This window comes from Pteropus medius, unplaced genomic scaffold (genome assembly GCF_902729225.1).
Source record: "Pteropus medius unplaced genomic scaffold, Ma_sr-lr_union100, whole genome shotgun sequence".
Lineage (NCBI taxonomy): Eukaryota > Metazoa > Chordata > Mammalia > Chiroptera > Pteropodidae > Pteropus > Pteropus medius.
Window position 1 is genome coordinate 1669074 of NW_024350324.1, and position 22705 is coordinate 1691778.

Here is a 22705-nt window from a genome sequence, read left to right on the forward strand (position 1 = left end):
TCTTAGGAGTTACCTTTGGGTCTCAAAGGAAATGTGACTGCACCCCCAATAGTCACGTGCTCCACTGTAATCCCACACCCTTTGTGTGTGGGCAGTCTGAGGTGACACCATAAAAAGGGCTGGCACTAAGGGACATTTGGGCCATGTTTAAAAGCCACATGTGACTTGTCTCCTTGCTGTGTCGGATCCTGACACTACATATCAAGATGGTGAACCCTCCACCATCCTGGAGCCCTGCGTGTCTACCTGGAGTCGAACCCCACCTGCCACACAGGCAGGAGTGAGAAATGTCTGTTCAACCCCTGAGACCTGGGGGCTATTTGTCGCACGTGTAACAAGCCACGCCGCCCACAGCACACTCACTCCTGTCACACCCAGAATGAATAATCTCATTGTCCAGATTAGGAAGAAGGTAAGCCACGGATGCACCATCACACAGCTGGAAAGTGGCCGTCCCTCAGTAACGGCTGCCCAACAAAAGCGATGGTGCCCGGTTCCCCCGCCTGAGACAGAGGCAGTTGTGATAAATACATTTATTTCCCAAAGTCCCTTTGCCCTCCCGGCCCCACGTCCAGCAGGGGAAGGTATGGGGGGTCGGCCAGAGAGCAGATGAGGTTCGGCGCCCACAGGTACGACTGGAGAGGGGATGTGGGGTCCCTGTCCCGGACACCCCGAGGAGTAGGGTCAAGGGTGCAAGAAGGGGGGTTCAGTAGACCACCTCGTACACGGTGGCTTTCTTGTCCCCCGAGCCCGTCACGATGTACTTGTTATTCCCAGAGATGTCACAGCTGAGCACCGAGGATGACTCCTTGGACTGTCGGGAGGGGAGGAGAGAGAGAAGGGAGAGGTGAGGCGTGGCCGACGCTGGCACAGGCTGGCGCAAGCTCCTGACCACCCGCATGACAGAGGGAAGGGGCAAGGCGGTGAGCGGCCAGCGCCAGCCAAGAACGAGCCTGAGGTCAAGGGGGGGCTGAGACAGACAACAGAACCAGAACTGAGCCTTTCTAGATGCCCCTGGGAAGAGCAGGCCCTCCGTTATCCAAGAGACGGACCTGGAGCACTGCCCTTTCCTGGGAAGCTCAGAGAGGGTGTGTCCGAGGCAGGAGGGCAGCACAGCAGAGGGCTAAGCGTGCAGCAAAGCTTCTGTAGGGCCAGCAATAAACTCAGGTTTGGCCTAAAGTCCAAATAAGTCTTTCTTTAGCAGTTAAGTCCAGAGGCCAAATAAATCGACGTTACATATTCTACTTTTTTTTTTTTTTACAACCCTTTAAAAATATAAAAACCGCACCCACGAGGATGGCTATCATAAAAAAGACAATAACGAGTGTCAGTGAGGATGGGGGAATTTTGAACCCTCTGTGCTGCTGGTGGGAATGGAAAAAAAATTGGAGAGCCGTCTGGCGGTTCCTCCAAAGATGAAACGGTTATCAGCAATTCTACTCCCAGCTACGTGCCCGGGACAAATGACATGTGTCCGCACAAAAACTCGTATGTGAACGTTCACAGCAGCGGGATAGCCAGAAGGTAGAAACACGTGTCCATCAACAGGTGATGGTTAAACAGCGTGGTCCATCCAGACAGTGGACTACTACTCAGCCTTAAAAAAGGACAGACATTCTGACACCGGCTACCGCGTGGGTGAACCTGGAGGACACGGTGCTCAGTGAAAGCAGCCAGACACAGAAGGACAAACACTGTGTGATCCACTCATAGGGGGTCCCCGGAGGAGTCAGATCCATAGAGACAGGAAGTAGATGGTGGAGCCAGGGGCTGGGGGAGGGGAGGGGAGTGAGTGTTTGATGGGGACAGAGGGTCAATTTGGGAAGATGAGAAAGTTCTGGACAGTGGGGACGGTGGCTCAGCAATGTGCTTGTGCTTAATGCCGCTGAGCCGTGCACTTCAACGTGGTTAAGATGGCAACTTTTATGTACGTGTATTTTACCACAGTTCAAAACAGGCTGTGCGCCGATGTGGCCCGTGGCCTGCGGGGCTGACGGTTGCCCACCCTGCTTTGGTGGCTGCTGGCGGGTGAGGGGAGGACTTGGGGAGGCGCCTCTGTCTAACCGCCAATGTAGTCTCCTTGAGGCCCCTGAGCATATGGTGTCCTGCAGGGCCGGGGGGCCCCAGTACCTGGAAAATGCTGGCGCCATAGGGCGTCCTCCAGGCATTGAGCAGGTTGTCCTTCCCGGTGCTCACAAACCAGCGCCCTGGGGGACGGAAGGGGGGAGGTGAGGAGGGAGGGCCTGAAGAGAGCCAGGGCTGCAGGCGGCAGGCAGGGGTGAGACAGGCGCCCGCCTCTCTCAAGCAACTCTGCCCTCATCTGGGGGACATGAGGCCCCTTAAGGAACTGAGACTGAATCCTTCCATTTTCCAGAGGGCTGAAGTCAAGGCCCTGGGGGCTCCATCTGGCCCTGGAGAAGGCGGGAACCCCCAGGAGAGGGCTGGCCAGACAAAGTCTAAGGTGCCCAGTCGCGTTCCAGCCTCGACAAACCACACATCGCCTCTAGCGTAGCTGTGTCCCAACTACGTCATTCTTCCTTAGTGTATGTACGTCCCATGCAATACTTAGGACACACTTATGCTAAAAAAAAAAAAAACTTTTTAGCATAAGAACGTCCCATGGGATATATCCGTACCAATAAATTAGTTGCATTTTAGCATAAGTATGTCCCGTGCATGCTTGGGATTTACTTAGGCTAAGGAATTATTTGTTGTTTATCGGGGGTTCAGATTTAACTAAGCGTCCTGCTCGTTGTCCGTTGTCTTGTGTGAGTTTCTGGTTTTGCATTGCATTTGGCGACCCTGCCCCAGTGGCCCGGAGTCCCACACAGCCCCAGGCAGACACACCGCAGGAAGCAAATTTGAGAGACAGCACACAGCTCTCGTGAAGGTGTAGCTGGTATTTCTCTGGCTTGCGGACGTGCAAGATCTCGACATTGCTGCTTTCCATGCCGACAGCCAGCCAGTCCTGGTTGGGGCAGTGGCCCAGGGAAAAAATCTGGGGGTGAAGAGGGAAGAGGTGTGATCAAAAACCCCTTGGGTTGGTGGGGGACGCCCAGAAGAGGGGGGTTGGGGGGAGGTGAGAGGTCCAGGGCTCTCCTGCTGCGCCCCCCGGCCCCGCGTGGAGAGGCAGCTGGCCCAGGGCCCGGAAGCAGCAGGCAACTGCATGTCAAATCATTAATATTAATCAGCATTACACAGAAGCCCTTCCGGGGCCTCACATCCATTATCTGCTCTGAACGCACAACAGCTCTGGGAGGGAGGGAGGGAGGGAGGAGGGCGGAGGGAGGGGGTGCAGCCGGAGGACAGTGGCTCCCCTTGAGCAGATGGTGGGGGGGAAGCCGAGGCCACTGCCTGGCTCAAGGTCACGATGCAGCACATTCGTTGGTTCGTGAAGGACCAGGCCTTCCGAATCCCAGCCTGGAACTTCCCCACGTGCCGACGCGTCTTTGTACTTTCATTTGAGAGGACCTGGTGGCCTCCTCATTCCGTGCCCCACCCCAAGCGAGGCAGAGAGGGGACGAAGGCCCCGTTCCGTCTGAAACCTCTCAAAGGCTTAACTGACAAATAAGACCTGTGTGAAAACAGCCATGAATGTGCAGCAGAGAAAAGACTGGAAGTTTTCACATGTTCTCTCCTGGCGTCAGGAGCGTCCCTGGATAAAGACGGGGAGGGGAGCCCGGTGGGATGGGAGACACTCGGCATGGGGTCCCCCGATACGTATGCAATCCATGTGCTTCGGAAACAGGGCATGGACAGCTATGTCTACCTCATCCCTGGTTTCATTATCAAGGAAACTCTCAGCTGAAGAGAAGGTAGAGCAAAATTTGGGAGCGACCCCCCCACCACCACCAGGCTTCAAGGAGGGGGACAGACTGGGTTTTGAAGGATGAGTAGTTGACCAACTGGAGTGAGGAGGGGAAAGGCATGTCAGCCAGAGGTGACAGTAAGTGGGGGGGTCTAGAGGTGTCCCAGGGCAGGGCGTGTGTGAGACTGCAGCGTGGAGGCCTTAAGTAACAGGCTAAGGACCTGGCGCCCTGCCCACAAAGCAGTGGGAGACAGGATGCGATCGGTCCGGGGTATCTGACACCTGTCCTCAACTCTGCTCAGCCCCAGGGAGCCCTCTGATTCCGAACGGCCCCTTCATCACAGCTTTCAGCCCGGAGTCCCACAGGCCTCTCTGTGCCCAGCTCCTGTGTCAACCTCTACCTGTCCCCTCAGGTCAGCGGCTCCCCCACGGTGAGTCCTGGGGTGGGGGGTGGTCAGAAGCTCTCGGTAGGGTCAAAAGTTGAAGGCTGGGTGGAGAAACCAGCTTACACAAGGAGAGACAAAAGAATGGGGAAATGGCTTGGCAAGAGCTTCTGGGAAGATGATCTGAGGGTCTTAGCAGCCCCACAGCTTACTATGAACCAGGTCCTCTATGGTTCTGTGTATCTGTCTTTGGAGAATAAAGGGGAAAGCCTGTGTCTAAAGGACGGGAAAGATGGACACAGAGCAGGTACTTGGACACAGCAGGAAGTGGGCGGCTCAGGGGGACAGGAAGGGAGGCGGGCTTGCTGGAGCTTTATCCCCCTCCCGCCGGCCCCGTGGGACACCTGGGAGCTGAAGTCATGCTGCTGCAGCTGGCGGCCCTCACGCAGGTCCCAGCAGCGCACGGTGTTGTCCAGGCCCCCTGTCCAGAGTCGAGTGCCATAGTCGGAAATGTCAATACAGCTGGCACCATCCGTGTGGCCCTGGAACTGCCTGGAGGGAGGAGGGCCCAGGCGTGCCTCCTGGAGTCGCTGCTGCTCCAGCGCCCTCCAAGGCCTCTCCACCGCCCCCACAGCACGAAAGGGAAGGAGGCAGGGGCTTGCCCCACGTCCGGGCACCTGCCACCCACCTGACCATGGTCTGGTTCTGCAGGTCCCAGACGACGATGTTGCCGTCACTGCAGCAGGAAAAGCAGACCTTGGCGTCGGGGCTGACAGCCAGGGCGTAGCAGGCGGGAGCCGAGGAGGTCAGCTCGGCCTTGATGCGGGGGGTGGGCGCCGCCAGGTCCCAAATGGACAAGGTGCTGGCCTCTCCGCCCACAATCAGACTCCGGCCATCGGGCAGCAGCTTGCAGGAACGAATGTAGTTGTCCCGGTTCTGGTAGAAGAGAGGTACGGGGTGTGGGCTTGGTCCCCCAGCTTTGTCTTCCCCCGTCGAAGAAGCGGATTCCGCCCCATTGGCCTACAAGCCCCGCCTCACTGGCCCACAAGCCCCGCCCCTGCTGGGTCTGTAAACCCGCCTGTTGGATTATAAGCCCCGCCCCGTTGCCCTGCAAGCTCCGCCCCTGCGTGCAGGCCCCGCCCACCCCGCCTCACCAGGCAGTCGAGCTGGGCCACAGGTGTCTTGGCGCCGGGCTGGCCCACGTCCCACACCTTCACGCAGCCCTTGCCGCCCGTGTACACGTGCTGCGTGGAGCCGCTGATGGTGACCGCGCAGACCACCTCGCCGTGCGCCAGCGTGTGCAGCTGCCGCGCGTGCCGCGGGATGCCCGCGCCCACCAGCGCGTCGGACGGGAAGGGCACCGGCTGCATCTGCCCGTCGGCAGACACGTGGAAGGAGTAGGCCCTGGACAAGGAGGTGGGCATGACGCGTGGGGGGGCGTCCCGGAGAGCGTGGGGTACCTCCGTACCCTCACCCCGCAGAGCAGTGAGGTGCCCGCGCCCTACTGCCCCCGTGCGTTTAGGAAAGGGGGCCACGTGATCAAAGCGGGCGTGGGACAGTCAGCGTGGTACAAAAGAGGAAGGGGTCAGGGCGGTGGCCTGTCGCATGGTCGACAAGCACTTAGTGTTTGCCCACGAAGATGCCCTGAGAAGTCCAGAGCACGGTGTCCAATAGTGGCCAGTTAAATTCAAATAAATTTAAATTTTCAGTTCTTCAGTTGCGCTGGCCGCATTTCGAGTGCTCAGAAGGCACAAGGAGCTGATGGCAGTCGGACGAGACAGCAGCAGGTGTAGAACATTGCTGTTCTGAGGGCAGAAACCTGGGGCCTGGTCATTCAACGTGGGGGGCTGCCTTGGGAGCTGTGGGGTGTTTGGCAGCCTCCCTGACCCCCACCCACTAGAGGCTGGAAGCATGCAATGTGACAACCAAATATTTCAATGGATACTATCAAGTGTCCGGGGCTGGGGCAGCAAAATCTAGCTCTGATGTGAACCACTGGTCTAAATTTTGCTGCTTACCTGCCTCTCTCTGTAGAGAAAAGTAAGAAGGGAGAAGGGGCAGGTAGACCTGAGGTAGGTGGAGGCCCCATTATCTTACAGAAGAGACTTTCTGGAGAGGCAGCAGGGAACTCTGGCCCCCAGCCCACCGCGTCAGCCCCTTAGTGGGGCCCGGAGCCCCACCCGGTACTCACGGCTTTCCCCCAGGGACGGTGGGCAGGGAGGAAGAGATGGATGACCCGCGGAGATGTGGATGAGACTCAAAGGCCATCTGCCAAAATGCAAAGGGGCGTGTCGCAGGGCAGGACGCAAACTCACGGCAGCGCCCTCCCATGCTCCCGTCTGTTCTCCAGCCCCTCCCAGCACAGCTCAGATGCCCTCTCCGCTCCCATGCTATAGGTGCGAGAGCTTTCACATGAGGGGACCCCAACGTGTCCGTCCAGGGACTCCTAGAGTCTCAGAATTGGATGGCAAACTACGGCCCCCTGCTTGTTTTTGTAAATAAAGTTTTATCGGCACACAGCCACACTCATTCATTTATATGTGCTTTATGGTGGCTCTTGAGCTATAAAGGCAGAGTCGAGTAGTTAGTGGTGGCAGGGGCTGGTGTGCAAAGCCAAAAATACCCACTCTCTGGCTCCTTACAGAAAACATGTGCTGACCCCTTTTCCATGGTATCTCTTGTAAATGCCTCGGGCCTGGGCATGTCCAGCAGTAAGCATCTTGATCCACTTTGGGACAGCTCACTCCACTGCCTGCCCTCTGGGGCCCACGCAGACCCCGTCAGCTCCCTCCAGCCCTACTCAGGGGTCTCAGGCCTCATTCCTTCAGCTCCTCCTCATGGGGCATCGCTTCCAGCCCTCTCCCTCGGCTAGTCCTTCATTTCTCACCTACCAGAACTGTCACAGTCCATTAAAAATCAGAGCTGAAGCTGTGCAGCTTCTTCCAGGAATCAATGGGCCGCTCCCCTCCCATGCTGGGCTCCCTGTTCCTCTTTATGCAGCATAATCGCAGTCACTTTTTCTAGTCACGGTCACTTTGATTTGCATTACGTTCGTGGGGCTACTGAGACCCCCAGATTGTCTTCCCCCGTGCACTTGCTAAGCCAGGCCTCCCTCCCTTTCCCCATTCCCTTGCTTCTCCAGCATAACTGGCCCTCCTCCCCGCTCCCCCCACGCCCCCACCGCCCCAAGGCCCTGCTGATACCTCCTGGCATCTCCCACCCTGAGGACTCACCAAAGGGGAGCGTCCATACACCACTGAGCCGCTGACTTGGGGGGACAGGTGGAGGCTGACATAGGAGCTGGGCACAGAGAGGTCCCCATTGAGAGCGCTGTGGGAGCCCAGGCTGAAGGACGTGGTGAAGGGACTGGACAGGGTCAGAGGGCTTCTCAGGGCTGAGCGAGATGAGACAAAGACAGCTGGTCAGACACCCTGGACCCAGATCCTGCCTCCCGCTGTCCTTCAAGGGACCCCGTGCTCTGGTACAGCATTCGCCACACCCTGTCGTATCTCCAGACGTTCACAGATGTTGTTCCTGCTGGCCGACGTGCTTTCCTCTGTCCTTCTTCAGCTTCTGAACTCCTATTCATCTCTCAAAACTTAGACCCGACATCCGGCAACATCTCAAGGAGGGTCCACCTCCCCACCCCAGCCCTGGCCTCCAGCCCTGCCCGCCTTGGGTCTCTCCTTCCCCCGGCAGCCATGATCACACAAGGCTGGAGGTTTGGGGTCAGGATCTTCTCCCCCGCCACCTGGCAGCTCCCTGAAGGCAAATCCCAGGGCTCAGGTCTTTCTGGGACCCCAGAACCAGCACGGGCCTGGGCGTAAGACAGAAAAGGGCACTGTCATCCCTATATGACTGACGGGGAGCCTGAGGCTCAGGGAGGTCGGGTCACCTGCCCAAAGTCACAGCTGGCCAGTGTCCAAGGCTGGCTTTAAACCCACACTTCTCTCACTCCAAAGCTTGTCCTTCTAGCGCACTAGCCCGATGTCCCCGAGAAGCCACTTCTCCTCTCTGGGCTTCAGTTTCGCCACCCATCAAGCCAAGGCAATGAGGACCGAGGCCCAGAGTCAGGCAGCGTCCAGCTCCGAATCAAGGCAATGCCAGGGCTGGAATCCCAACCTCCTGCCTCCCCCAAGCCGCTTGCCATTTTCTAGGGCCCTCCCCCCCCAGAGGAGACCTGCTCTGGCAGGCACCAGCGGGTACTTGCCAATACTGTCCGTGGAAGGTGTTGGCTTGGCAGCAAGCTGGCGCAGATGACCGGCCGAGCTGGGCCCGGGGGTGGACGCGTCCTGGGGCGGGGAGGAGTCGCAGGACTTGGAGGCAGGAGTGCTGGCAGGAAGGTCATTCTGGGGAGAAAGGGCAGGACTGAACACCGCCAGAGACCTGGCACCTTGCAGCCCAAGGCTCTGGGAGAGACGGGAGGGAGGAGGGAGCAGGGGGACCTGAGGTCGGCCGTGGCTCACGGCAGGTGGCTGTGCACAGGGGCCCCACGGCTGATCCCCTGGGCACAGGGGCCACGTGGGCGTCTGTACCCATCGGAATGCCAGGCGGGCACCTGGACGCGTGCAAACACGTGCACGGTGCAGGGAACTAACGCGCACGACCATGGCGAGAACCAGGCACACGTCTGATGTGGTGCGCGGTGACAGGCACAGGCACAGGGTGTAGTCAGGGTGGTGTGACGCGGGCCCAGGGCAAGGGTGCGCCCTGCAGTGTGTGCGGGCCACAGGAAGCCAGGGACAAAGTCGGGCTGTCAGCTCCCTTGGAGACAAGGAGCGGGAATAGGCTGGTGACAGAGACCACACGGCGTTCCTCCAGACGAAGGAGCGGCGCCTGGTACTGGTGGGCTCTTCCTTCTCCCAGTGGGGAGGGTGTCCTCCACAGCTGTCCCTTCCCATGGGGACGCTGGAGGAGAGGGGAAGCCAGACCTCCGCACAGGAGCGTGCTGTGCCATCCGGGCTTCCTCTGCCTCTCAAGAAACTTCACCTCCTTGTCTCGTGTCCGTTACATCTTATCTTTCCATCACACAATGACAAATATTGCGACAGCCACACTCACACACCCAGGAGAGGGAGTGGACGGGGACAACACGTGGGGAAGGGGAGGCCTTCTCCATCAGAACAGAGCTGCCCCTCCCCCCCTCTCCAGTCTCCTTGGCGTGGGAGGAGGGCACATGAGAGGCAAAGCAGCCCCAACCTCGGTTGCCATGGCAACCTGCTGGGAGGGGTGGCCTAGAAACTGACAGCACTCTCCCTGGGTAGGTTCAGGCCAGGGGTCTGGAGAGATTTGGGGGAGGAGGAGAGACAAATGGAGCTGAATGGAGAATTCCCCAGAGGAATGCTCTTAAGCGGTCCCCACACCTGACATTAAGCCTGGCGAGAGGCTGGGAGAAAGTTGCTCGGATATTAATCCTCGGTCGTGGAGGGGACAGCATCTCAGGCTGGGGCTGGTCTGTTCTGTGCCTCCCAAAGGCCTTCGCACTGGCCAGGCCCCAGTCGCCTGTGGGAGTGCCCCACGCTACGGTTTGCCCATGTCTATTTCCAGGGGATTTCTTATTCATTGCCAGGAATACTTGGTTTCAGGCGGGAAGACGGTGAGTTGCCTTTTAATGCGTGTGTATCAAGTTTACTTACAAAGTTGCCTTTTAATATTTACTTTGGTGCAACAGAGTGAGTCCACTTAGGGAAAATTACCTGGAAAGGGTAGAGGGTGTTTTTAGGGAGTGCTGGACCACGCCAGGCCTGCCTGATTGCTCATCACCCCATGTGTAATGGGTAGCATCTGTCTCCAGGTCCCCGGGATGAACAAAGTGAGTTCGAGGCCTCCCCTACTCCTTACCAGGACGAGCTCCTTGGCTCTGGGGAGCGGAGAGCCGAGGCTGGAGGCCAAGGAGGCTGGACTGTCCACAAGGTCCCGGCGGGCAGGGACGCAGATGGGCGCCTTGCCACACGGGGTAGTGGCTGGGCTGGGGGGCTCTGAGGGTTGGTCCTGGGTTTGAGAAGGTGATGTCAAGTGAGGTAAAGTGGGTGAGGAAGGAGAGCCCCTCTCTATACCCCTCCTGAATCCCACCCCAACCTGCGACCTGCCTTGGAAGGCTTCTGAAACCTCCCTGTGCCTCCGTCTACTCATCTGAAAGTGGGTCTAATGACGGGACCTACTCCATAAGCATACACAGCAAAGACTTACAAGGGCCTGGCTGTGTCCCCCACGGGGCAGGTGGGGGAAAGAGAGGCTAGGGAAGAGGCAGTCACTCCCCCAAAGTCACACAGTGAGCCAGGGCTTGAAGCCACTTCCGCTGCTCATCGTCAGTGTGTTGGTATCAGTGTCCCCACTGGTGCTATGGAGAGGATGTCGGCCTGAAGTGTCCGGGATCCCCTGCTTCCCCCGGCCCCAGCCATCCCCCAGGGAGGGGACTAGGAACCCCGTTCCCTCCAGGCCCCCCACACACTGGAAAACCTACACTTGCTCTGTGTCCAGACCTGGTTCTCTGCCTCTGAGTCCGGGAGGTCAGAGGTGGAGAAGGCTGGAACACAACTCACCTCATCCACCACCAAGTTGTAATCACTCTTGTCCTCGTCGCTCTCCTGGGGTGGCAGGGAGGAACATGGAAGGGAGAGCTCACCTGGGCTGGATCGGGATCCTGGGGCTGCAGCAGCCCATTTACTTGGTTCAGAAGGGAGGCTGCATTTACCCAGCGCAAAGGAGGGCCCAGGGGTGCCAGGGTCCCTCGTAGAGGACGAGGGAGATGGCGCTGGCACCCAGGTCTTGCTGTGTCCCTCCCCCCACACACCTGTCTGCCCAGGCCCCATTGGCACAGCTTTAACCCCGCCTTGCCGTCCTGGCTCACAGCCCTGCCTCCTCCAGGTAGCCCTCCAAGCTGTCCCCCGAGGGATTTCCTTGAGACCTATCCCACATCTGCTCCCCATTCCTTCTATGGCTCCTCATTGCCCTAGGGAGAAGCACCCAGTTGGGCTGCCCTCCGGTTTGGCTGGAACCAAAGGTCGCAGCCTGGAGGCCACATCTGCCCGGCCGGTGGGTTTTCTCTGACCTCCTTATCCCCAGTTTTCTTATTTAAAACAAAATTAGTCTCCGACATTTACAAAACAAGCTCTTAGGTTGAACAAAACAAAAAATTTTTCAAAGATTAAAGCTTCCACCTGGTGTCAGCTGGCACCGGGTTGAAGCTGCCCCTCCAGATGAGACGAGTGCCCCCCAGCTGACTACGACCCAACCCCCACTTGCAGCCTGGCCCCTGGGGCACCCACGTCTGAAACTATAGTAGCAGCAATTGCTCTGACAATGACGGGAGAGGCCCCAGCCCTCCCAGCCCTCCAGGAAGGGTCAAGGACAACCGCCTATAGGAGACCGCTTTCTGTGCCTGGATGGAGAGACACCGGTGTCTGAGATGCAGGGAGAAGGGGGTTCTATGGGGAGGGAGCAGGAGGGAACCACGGAAGTAAAAGCCAGAAGGTAGGGACTCTATAGGGGCTTCTGCAGCTAAACTGTTAAGCCCGAGTCCACAGGGTCTCTTCTGATTGGCCAGCAGTAGGGAGCTACGCAAGGCTCTGGAGCGAGAGAGTCATGGACAGAGCTGGACTCTGGAATGCTCTGAGGGGCAGGCCCATGGGCAGGGGCAGGGCCACGGGCAGGGCCAGGCCCTGGGTGCCCACCCCAGTCCTCCTCTTGCCTGTACTCACATAAGGTCCGGACAGATCTTTTTCCTCAGTTCGCTGCTTCCCATTGCCACCTGGTCCACCCGCTCGCTCGTCTTCCACCACGCTCTCGGGGGGCGAGGGGGACGCACTCTGCAGAGAGGACCCAGGCAGGAAGATGGGTCGGGGCCCTGGGCCCCCGGACTGCATCCTGGCCCAGCCAAGGCTGAGAATCCCCACTGCTGTTATTAGGATCTGTGCCTCAAGCATCTCATCTGGGAAATGAGACCTTCGAAATGTCCCCAGACATTGTCTAGTGTCCCCGGGGGCGGGACACTAATGCAAGTTGAGACGAGCTCTGAACACAAAATGCATTTGGCTCTTAGAGACCTAGTGCAATAAAAAGAATGTAAAATCTCTCTCATCATTTTTTATGTTGATTACAAGTCGAAACATTTTGGATACATTGTGTTAAATAAAATCCATGATTGAAATTAATTTCACCTAAGTTTTCTAATGTAGCTACTAGGAAGTTTACAATTGCATAGGAGGTTGTGGTACTGTTGATACAAGGCTAAACATGAGATAAGACTGTGTACAACTACACACACACACACACACACACACACACACACAAACGGATGCAGATTGTACTTAATGTCAGTTTCCTGGATTGGATACCGTACTTGAGTCTTACAAAATTTATGATTGGGAGAAGCTGGGTGAGGGGTGCATGGGACCTCCTTGTACATTTCTCTGCAACCTTCTGTGCATCTGTAATTATTTTCAAATTTATTATTATTTTTTTTTACAAATTCCATACCCGCTCACGTACTATTTCTATTGGACAGTGCTCTTGTAGCTAATAATAATATTGAGTGGATGATGGATAAATTAATGAACGAAAGGGTGGATAAAATGCTTCCACAGGCATGCATTCATTTATTCAACTGCAAAAGCAATTCAAAATTGAAAATTTTAAATAATAAAACTTTGGCCTGTGGGCATCTCCCAGGTGACCCAGTTTGAAAGTGGGAGGTGAGTTTTCTTCTCAGGTCCCTGTCAGCTCAGAACGAGCAGCTTTAGCCACCAGGGAATACAAAGCAAATGTCATAGAAGAAGGCTAGTCCCCAGATGCCACTCAACTTACCCTGCTCGGGGCTCGCTCCACTGGCGGGTTGGGGGTGAGGGAGAGAGAGAGAAGGAAAAAAGAATGAGGGTGTCATCTCCCATGGCGATAGATGTGGCACAGCCCTCCACAGTTTATAAATCCCTCTTCCCAGCTCAGAATCTCCCTTCTCCTTCCAACACCCTTGCAAGGAGTGGATGGATCATCCCTTCCTCGTACCAGTCGGATACACGCCCAGGGAGGGTGAGGAACTCGCCCAAGGGCACGCAGCCAGTTGGGAGGAAGGGGCCCTAGGGTTCCCCTCGTTCACCCCCTCAGGCTTAGCCGAGCTCGGCGCTCTGAGCAGAGCAGCCTGCCAGCCCTTCCCCGCCCACGCCGCACCCGGCCACGGCCACGGCCACTTAGCGCTGTCTGCTGACCTCTGGAGCCCTCGGCCTCCACGCCTGCCCGGTCCTCCTTGGCGGCAGCGGCCAGCTGGGCCTGGGTGGCCAGCGCTCCGGACAGGGCCAGCAACCCCGTGGCACTGCCACCCACCAGCCCCGCAGGGCGAGGGGTGAGGGGCACAGGGGGGGCGTGATGTGACAGTGGCTGGAGCTGCTGCTGCTAGAGAAGAGAGAGGGTGGGCGGGGGGCAGGCGGTGCCCCCCAGCGACACCCCCGGCCCAAGAGGTCTGGAGACTGGGGACAGGGTCCGGGCGCAGGGGGCATCCCTGAGGTCTCCAGGGCAGCCAGAACCCAAGCCAGCTGGCCGCCTAGCATCCCCAGCTTTGGCACCTACTGGGTGCAGGGACCTGGGGCGGGGTCTCCCCCCCCCAGGGCAGGGGCCGGGATGACTCACCCCGATGAGGCTGTTCAGTTCCCCCACGGTCACCTGCTTGGCACGCTCCACGGCTTGTAGCACCTGCTGCTGATGCTGGGAGGCGGGGGGTATGGAAAAGGGGGTGCTCAGGGGAGAGCCCCCACCTGCCCAGGCATGGCCGCTGGGACCCACCCTCACCCTTGCCCCGGCACTTGCTGTTCCTTTTTCCTTTCCCTCTCTCCCTCACTCCCTTTCCTTTTTAAATTGTAAAACAGAAAAACAAAGCAGTTAAAACGTGTAATTATAAATCAGGGTTTATAAGTCAGGGTCCCCCCTCGGCACTGCTGACATCAGGGCCAGGTCACTCCCCGCGGGCCGTCCCGGGCACTGTGGGGTGTCGAGCAGCATCCCTGGCCCCACTCGCTCGATGCCGGGAGCGCCCCCCAGTCATGACAACCATAGATGTCCTCGGGCAGGGTCACTGCCGGGGAAGAGCCACTGTATAAATCAGCACCCACGTACCAACCACCCAGGTCAGAAAATGTAGACTGGAGCCCCGCCCCAACGACCTCCCTCCGGCCTCAGCCCCCCCACAAGCAGCCCTTTGTTTTCTGCACTATGTTACCACCTGCGGCTGCCTCCCCAAACCTGCCCGCATCTGTCCGTTTGGAACTATTTTACGGCTGTGTCTCTCTGTTCTTTTGTGTCTGGCTGCCTCCACTCAACATTGTTTTGAGCCTCCTCCGCGATGCGGCCGGTGGCTGTGCTGTGTTCGGTGTCCAGTGCTGTACCGCCTTCTGCAGTGATAAAGTGTCCCCTCTCTGCACGGTCGGATCCAGAAGCCACCGGCCACGCGTGGCTACTGAGCACCTGAAATGTGGCCGGTGGGACTCCCACCATCCACTTTCTGTCGCTATGCGTTTGAGGCCTCTGGGGACCTCTTTAAGTGAGTCACACAGTGTGTGTTCTTCTGTGTCTGGCTTCCTTCCTTGAGCATATGTGTGAGGGCTAACTCTGACTGGGTGCTTTCTAAGCCCCGAGCATCGTCCTCACCACCCCGTATGGATCCGCTCTGCTAAATTTCACAACGGAGAACACAGAGAGGGCGAGCAACCTGCCCAAGGCCACACAGCCAGGATTCGGGCCCAGCCACCACCTCCCTCCGTCCCTGAAGCCCCTGCCCCAGCCGGTGCTGGCCTGAGCCACCCACCGGAACCAGTGCCTGCAGCACCCAGCCCTTCAGTCTTCTTCCAGCTTCCCCTCTGGCCCCCACGGGGCCCACTCACCTCCTGGGTCAGAAACGGGATAATCTGAGCACAGATGCCGCTGAGGCGCTTCACGATCTCGGCCTGGGGGGAAGCGATGGGAGGGGCTTGGAGGGCAGGGCCTCCTGAGTGGCATTTGGGTCCCGGCTGGGCCCATGGCCCTCTGGGGCTGCAGCCAGGGGGAAAGGACTGTGACATTGTGATAGATGAGCAAACACATATTTGGCCTTTGTGCCCAGAGCTCCTAAAACCCCTGGGACGTCTGAGTGACGGGGTAATGGGAGCGTCTTCGGTTACCATAAGCCCCTCTCAATCATGCCTGAGTTTATGAGAGGGTTGGAACTTTGCACCCCCTCCGGGGAGGGGAGAGGGGTTGGCGATTGAGTCGGTCACCAATGACCAATGATGTCATCGATCAAGCCTCCACGAAAACAATGTCTAGGTCAAGCGGGGGAGGAATGGGGGTGTTGTCCACGACCCACCCGTTGGGGCCCGAGGGTCCACCGTGGAGCTGGCGGGGGCTGGAGCTTTGCAGCAGGCAAGGAGGGTGCCACGCAAGGGGCAGGTGATGAGGTGACCGTCCACTCCGAGGTGCCCTCCTGCCTTCCCCTGCTGGCTCTCACCCGGTGTCAACACACACCTCGAGGGGCGCTGACCCACCGCCCCAGCCGTCACGGACCCCAACACCGGCACAGCCCAGCAAAGCCACAGCGGTCACTGGAAGCATCGGAGGGGGGCCCCGGGAGCCAAGACCTCCCAGCCTGAGACACAGAGGTCAGACCACACTTGAGAGCCTGGCGCAGGGCTCCCAGCAACGCCACCACCCCCAGGCTCCCCCCAGGAGCCCCTAGAACTGTGGCAGAAATTGCTCAACGGTTCAGAGCGGGTGGCCAGGGCCTGGCCCCTCGACACCACTGGCTCCCTGAAAAGGACCTGGTTTCCGGGCATGGGGCAGGTATGACCCACAAACCAAGGACAACTGCTGGGAGACGAAGGCCAGGGCCCTTCGCCACTCTCCAGCTGCGTTCTCCACTGCCACCTGTCCATCCGGGTCAGTCCCCCACACCCCACATGCGCACTGGGGTCAGAACCAGGCCCCTCCGGGCTGGAAATGGGCAGCCTCCTGCTGCCCTGGGACTGCCGGGTCCGGCGCTGGCCCTCCGTCCCCCGACCGCCTGTCCATCCCAGCGGCTTCGCCCTGCTCCTCGGCCTCCTGGCCTTTGCCATGTACTCGTGGTGCCTCCGCGGGCGCCGGACAGTGTGGCTGGCCCCTCCGGGCCTCGCTCCCCGTGACGTGGTGGCAGCCCTGGCCCACCTTCAGGCCTGCGTCTTCCCACTACCCTGGAGCCCAGCCCTGGCCGCAGGGCCCTCCAGGGACAGGTGGAGGTTCCTCCCTGTGACCGCCAGGACTCTGAGCCACCTTCTGGGATCAGCTGCTGTCATTGCCTTGGCTCCGCGTAGAGCGGAACCACTAGGCCCGTGGGCCGGCATTAGTGTTCTGCCCGAAGACCCAGCCACCCCTAGACCCTAAGAGCTCCCTGGGCTGAACTTGGGGACCCAAGGATTGGGGATTGGGGCTGGGAGAGGCGGAGGGGGTTATCTGGAACGTGTGCAAATTAAATAACTGAAGTTTTTTTAAAAACCTCTAAAATGCAGGGTCTGGAGAGCTTGGGGGTGGGGGGTGAGCGCACAGAGGTGCTGGGTGGGCAGTGCCCTGCGGGGGGGCGTCAGAGCTCCACACCCCTTCCCCACACCTTGCCTTCCTATGCCTCTCTTCCATCTGCCGCTCCAGGCTAATAACCTTTATAACAAACAGGTAACGGTGACAGCTTTCCTGAGTTCTGTGAGCCACTCTGGCAAATTATCAACCCTAAGGAGGAGTGATGGGCACCCCCGACCTGTAGCTGGTTGCTCAGAAGCACAGGAGCCCAGACGCAGCATTGGCATTTGAAGTGGGGGCGTTCCTGTGGGGCCGAGCCCCAACACCGTCTGGGCAGACGGTGTCAGAATGGTGCTGTACACCCCGCAGGTGTGAGAGACGCGTGAAGAACACCCACGCTTAGTGTCGGAAGCGTGCAGCAGAGTGGACACACACTGGCTTGCTTCACTTGTAGGTTTCATCGGGGACAGGGTATGGGCCCGGGTCTGGCTAGGGGTCCCCCCACAGGGTCTGAACAGAGGGGAAGCCTTTTAGATGGAGAAAGGAGTGCCTGGGGCATCTCCAGGTGTGTGCGAAGTCAAGCCCGTGCTTCGCCTCCGCCTGAGTTACAGGGATGCTGTGTGCTGTGTGTAGGGGACAGAACAAGGCTCCCAAGGCCTGGGCCCTACCCCATGCCCGCCGCCCCATAAGGGGCTCTATTTCATACACCCATGGGACGACGTCACGCTCCAGAAAGACACATTCCTCCTACCCGCACCGGAGCCAGCAGAGCCCACGCATACCTGGGAAAGCACTATGCACGCCAGGGCAGGCACGCCCAAGCGCCCTACATTCCCAGCCCACCCGCCAGGAAGACCCGACACTAGGCTCCGCCCATTGACCCTGCCGGACAGAATCTAAGATTCCCTCGAGCTCAGAATCTCCAACTCCTTAGAAGCCACTGGAGAACCCGAGGTCAGCCTCAGGATCTCAGGGTGAATCCTGGACAACTGGATCAATTTTAGGACCTGCGGGTCGACTCAGAACCTTGAAATCACACTCGGAGGCACAGGAGAGTCTCAGAACCTCAGAACACTAAGGGTCGATCTCAGACCCTTCAAAACAGCGACAGAAGCTTGGGGTCATGTCAGACCCGCAGGATCCACTTCTAAATGTCAGATTCACCAGGCTGAAAGGAACCTCCAAGACTATCCATCTGGCCCCCTCCCAGGGGAGAGGTCACCTCCACAGCCTCCCTGACACGGCCTCTGGCCTCGGCCATGAGCCCTCCTTGACAGGGATGCCAGGCCCCGCCCACTGCTTCCCTCTCTGCTAGACAGATCTCCAGAAGTTGAGAATCATTTTCCTGACCTGAGGCTGAAATCTGGGCCCTGGTCCCAGAGATTTCAGGTTAAGATCCCTGTTACCTGGCCGTGCCTTGCCCCAGACTGCCCTTGTCCTGGGTCCCTCTCACGGCTTCCAGACCCCCGCCCTCCCTACTGAACCCCTTCGCCCCAACACAGTTACCTGCTTATGCATTTCCACGTTGAGTCCATAGGACATCTCGTAGTACTGCAAAGGAAAAGCCGGGCGGGAATGTCCACGGCACTGACGGATGTCCAGCCCTGCACCGGGTGACTCTGGGTCTTCCAGAAGCCCCCAGGCTGGGGGATCACAGCAGGGCACAGATTGTCCCAGCCCCTGGTAGACCCCCCCTAGGGGGATGCATGGCCCCCCCTCCACTCTCTCCAGGGAGGTGGGGCAGGTGGCGGTGCCCAGAGATCCTGGCCCCTCCGAGATGCCCAAGAGGGGAGGGGACATCCTTCTCTCATTGTTCTCAAGAGCTGGGAGGGTCCTGGGAGAAAGAGCCTGGAATCCCGAGCAGCCCATTTTACAGGGAGGGAAAACGAGGCCCTGAGAGGGGCAGAGACTGACCCCAGAGTAGCACACTGAGTTCGGATTCACAGTCCAAGTGTTTTCACTCAAGGCCAAGCCCTGCTCCGCACTCCCCTGACACGCCAACCCCCTCACCATGACATAATGTCGCTGCATTTCAGTCTTCTCGCTGGCCAACTTCTCGCATTCCAGCTTGAGGCTGGGAAGGAGAGAGGGCATGGGGACCCCGCTCTCTGTGACCCACGAAGAGAGCATTATGGACACCCCACAGACACCCCATCTGCCCCCGCGGACACCCCATCTGATGGGTTTGGTTCTCCCCCTCCCATGCACTGTACACCCCAGCTCCGGTCCCAGTCCCCTCCCCACCTCCCCCAGACTCAGAAGGTCTTGCTGCCAAATCTCCGCCACCTCCTGCCCTCTTCCCATTGACTCTCTCTCCTCCCCCATGACGAGGCTGCCCCTCACCCCACACACCCTGGGAGGCCCCGCACCCCGTGTGGCCCCGCCCCTCTCCCGGGTCAAATGGAAAACTCACCAGAGTGAGCTCCCGGGTCCCCCTCGGCCGGCGGGGCGCCCCGCCCCCCTCACCTGTGGTACTGAGCCTGAAGGAACTGGAATTCCTCTTTGATGCGGTCACAGATCTCCAAGATCGAGAACTTGAAGGGCTGGCCGGACTGAAGTGGGGTCTGGGGGGAATGTCGGGGGTCTGAGTTCCGGGGCGCCCGGGTCCCCCACCCCCGCAGCTCTGGCCCCTACTCACCGGGTGCCTTCCCTGGGGGTACATCCTGCCGATCCGGGAAGACCCCTCGCGCCGGAGTGTGACAATGTCGGAGCGGGGGGAGGTCGAGGTGGGGGTGGGAGGGAGAGAGGCCGGGGGCGGGGGGTCTGCCCGGAAAAAGAAGCCGAGGGGGGTGTCGGACGGCGTGGGGCAGAGGACCCCGGAGCCCCCCGCCTCCCCAGAGCGCGCGCGCGCGGGGTCGCAGGGCCGGAGAGGGGCGCCGACGCCCCCTCCCCCGGGCAGGGGAGCGGGACGGCGAGCACCGAAGGTCGGTGAGCCGCGGCCGGGTGTCGGAGGCGCGGGCGGCGGGCCCCGCGCGGAGCCGCCTCCCTCCGGCGGGGCTCGGCCGGGAGCCGCGGGCAGAGCCGCCTTAAGGTGGCGCCGCCGCCCCCCAGGCCCGCCCACCCGGCCCGCCGGCCGCCCCCCCAAACTGGAGCCGTGGCTCCCGGCACCAACGCGGTCCTTTCGATCAGTGCCCAGTGGAGAAACTGAGGCTCGCGTCCAGTACCACAAACACCGCCCAAGAGAAAAAAGCAAGGAAACCAATAAATACCTGGTGATGCAGGATGGGAAGTCGCTTGGTGGGGAGGGCGGGCGGTCTGTGGTCGGAAACGGTCTTTCTGAGGACGGGGGGCTGAGACCTAAGGATCGGGAGGACGCAGCCCTGACAAGCTGGCGGGGGAGAGGGAGTAGCAGGTGCAAAGGCCCGGGGGAGGGAAGAAAGTGGGGGCAGAGCCAGGTCCTCCCCCATTCTGGGCCCGATAGTCTCTGAAAATGGCAGAGGCAGGCTATTTTTAAATATGATGGTACATAGTGACTGTACCTAGCCTGGCCCGCCACACGGTAAACTCCCAGAGACTGCCACCACCAGCAGACTGGGCTGTCTGCCCTCTGGGACCGTGGCCTCCTAGAAAGCAGAGGTCCCACTGAGAATGGAAACCCAGTCTCTGCTTTCTGACTGGGATCTCTCTGAGGGCAGGGGCTCCGTCCCCCACCATAGACCTCAGACATCCAGCGAGTGTCCCTCACACTCGCCTGGGAGGTGGGACTTCTAATTCCCATCTTGCATATGAGAAAACTCAGGGTCACTCATTAACGTAATCAGCAAACGTATTGAGTGCCTACAGCGGACCAGACAGCTCTAGGCACTGGAGCCGAGCAGGGGACAAAAACAGAAACACTCTCACCCCGGGGTGATGTCTGCGCCCTTGTCAGTAGGTGAGTGAGTGAAAGCATACGAAAGTCCTTACTGAACTTCCGGCCGACAGATTTACTGAGCATCTACTATACGCTGGACACTCTTCTGGGCACCTGGAGCTCATGGATAGATGAAGGAGAACAGATTCCTGCCTTCTCTGAGTTCTGGGGGGATAAGGTCACAGCTTGGTATCTATGGAGTTATTCGCGTGCACAAAGGAAGCGTTTCGGGGGCAGCGATAGAGATTGGCAAGAGGGAACCCATTTCCCAGGGGTGTCTGGGAGAGGCCTCTTTGATGAGACCTGAAGGATGAAGACAAGGAAGCCCTAGGAAGAGAGGAAAAGGGAGATCCTGGGAATGAGTGTGCGTGTGCGTGTGCGTGTGCGTGTGTGTGTGAGGAAGTATTCGATGACTCCCCGTTGCCACCAAAATAAAATTCGAACTCCTCCCTCTCCCCACAAAGCCCTGCCTTCCCTTCCCCGATCCCCACTTCACTTTTGCTCCCATTCATTATGCTCCGCTCACACCAGCCTCCTCCCTGTTCCTCCAACTCGCCAGGCACTGTCCTGCCTCAGGGACTTTGCACTGACTGTTCTCTCTCCCTGGAACACTGTCCCCTTGCTTCTCATCATTCAGGTCTCAGCTCAAATGTTACCTCCTCGGAAAGGACCCTCCTGCCATCCATTTAAGCAGAATTCACTCACCTCACCCTGTTATTTTTATATACTACATCCTGTTCTCTCTCTAGGTCCTAACGGTTTGCTTTGTTTTTGACATGATTATGTTTCTTCGTGGGTTGTTATACTCATTATTTGTCTCCGCCTAGTACTGGGCTGTGTGGACAGAGTCTCTCTTTGTCCCCGCAGAGCTGGCACACAGTAAGTGCCCAATAAATGAACAGACAGTGGGATGAGAAAAAAACAGCAGATGCAGCTAAAGGCAGCGATGACTGGCCACACTCTTGCTGGGAGTTCCAGGGTTCCACAATGCTAGGAGTTTGTGATTTCGGTTAGAAGTGGGGGGCAGGGGGCGGCTCTATGAAATTCTCATGTCAAAGCTTTTCTAGGCAGCGTTTCCTCCCCTGTCCACTCGCCCTTCTCACGAGGATGGCTCCAAGCTCTGGCTCCACTCTCGGTCCCTACCCTGAGACCCAGCCCTGGGTGCAGCCACCAAATCGGTATCTCCCCTGGACACCCCCCAGGCTGCTAGACACAGCATCTTCCCCTGACCTGTTAGGCCCCACGGTCCACCTCGATCCCCCAAGACAGAGCATCAGCCTAGCCTCTTCTCCCCCACTCACCTGATGTGCAACTCTGCTTTCCATCCCACAGCCCGTTGCCTGCACCAGCCCTCCACTCTCTTCCATCTGGACCTCAAGCCACCTCCCAGCTCTGAGCAGCCTTCGCTCTTGTCACCTTCCATTTGAGTCTGGCCCTCCCTCACTTAAAGCTCTCCCATGGCTCCCTATTGCCCTTGGGATAAATTCCCAGATCTGAGGCTAGCATGGATGACTTTCACCCCCCGGCCTTGCCCAGCTTCACCTGGGCACGACCTCCAGGACTCTCTTCCAAAAGGCATCTTCCTCTCTGCACACACGTTGAACACAGACTGTCTAAAATTGGTAGATAAGTGGATATTTATTCTATAACCACCTCCTCATGCTAGAAAGAACTCAGCCTCAGGCTTTGCTGGGAGGGTTCCCAGGGCGAGTGGGTAGGAACAGAGCTGAGGACACATTCCAGGATGCTAGTAGTGCCAAGACAGAGGGACACACCCAGGGCTGAAGGAACCCAGAGCTGGAACGGGGTCTCTGCCTGGTGAGTCCACAGGAGGCTTCCTGGAGGAGGGGACCCTTACCCACCAGTCTTTAGATCTCTCAGCCAGGCACACTCCACAGGGGAGAGTGAATACAGATTTGTGGATTGCCTGAGAAGCCACAAGACCACACACACACACACACACACACACACGCACACACACACACACCCATCTCTTGGTGTGTGTCATCTGCCAGGAAGGAGGAGACGCTTTGCTCTAAGCAGTAGCATCCTGAGCTTGGGAGCAGCTTTGAGAATTTGGGGAGGCGCAGTTGAGAGCAGTCTGTGAGATGGGGGGGTACCCCTAGGAGTTATGTTACTCCATAACTTGCTGAA

At 58.7% G+C, this 22705-nt stretch overlaps 1 protein-coding gene and 1 pseudogene across 8 annotated transcripts in view; one reads left to right on the forward strand and one right to left on the reverse strand.

Moving 5' to 3' along the window:
- Positions 1-518: 518 nt before the first annotated feature.
- Positions 519-22705, reverse strand: part of TLE2 (TLE family member 2, transcriptional corepressor) — a 39699-nt gene continuing 17512 nt past the window's right edge. For 3 of the 8 annotated variants that reach the window (XM_039839205.1, XM_039839197.1, XM_039839201.1), the window contains 17 exons: positions 18205-18249; positions 15060-15122; positions 13813-13887; positions 13395-13578; positions 12997-13016; positions 11892-11999; positions 10734-10778; positions 10033-10182; positions 8372-8540; positions 7425-7585; positions 6383-6459; positions 5346-5595; positions 4880-5127; positions 4596-4743; positions 2848-2998; positions 2131-2207; positions 519-814 (listed from right to left, as the gene is read on the reverse strand). In XM_039839205.1, coding sequence (XP_039695139.1) covers positions 707-814; positions 2131-2207; positions 2848-2998; positions 4596-4743; positions 4880-5127; positions 5346-5595; positions 6383-6459; positions 7425-7585; positions 8372-8540; positions 10033-10182; positions 10734-10778; positions 11892-11999; positions 12997-13016; positions 13395-13578; positions 13813-13887; positions 15060-15122; positions 18205-18249 — 2079 coding nt within the window. In that variant the 3' untranslated portion in view covers positions 519-706. Of the gene's footprint in view, positions 815-2130; positions 2208-2847; positions 2999-4595; positions 4744-4879; positions 5128-5345; positions 5596-6382; positions 6460-7424; positions 7586-8371; positions 8541-10032; positions 10183-10733; positions 10779-11891; positions 12000-12996; positions 13017-13394; positions 13579-13812; positions 13888-15059; positions 15123-18204; positions 18250-18708; positions 18773-19164; positions 19263-19336; positions 19657-22705 lie in introns of those variants that run through there. The other 5 variants (XM_039839203.1, XM_039839202.1, XM_039839204.1 and 2 more) reach the window with 5 other exon arrangements.
- On the forward strand, positions 15444-16769 carry LOC120583635 (transmembrane and ubiquitin-like domain-containing protein 1; annotated as a pseudogene).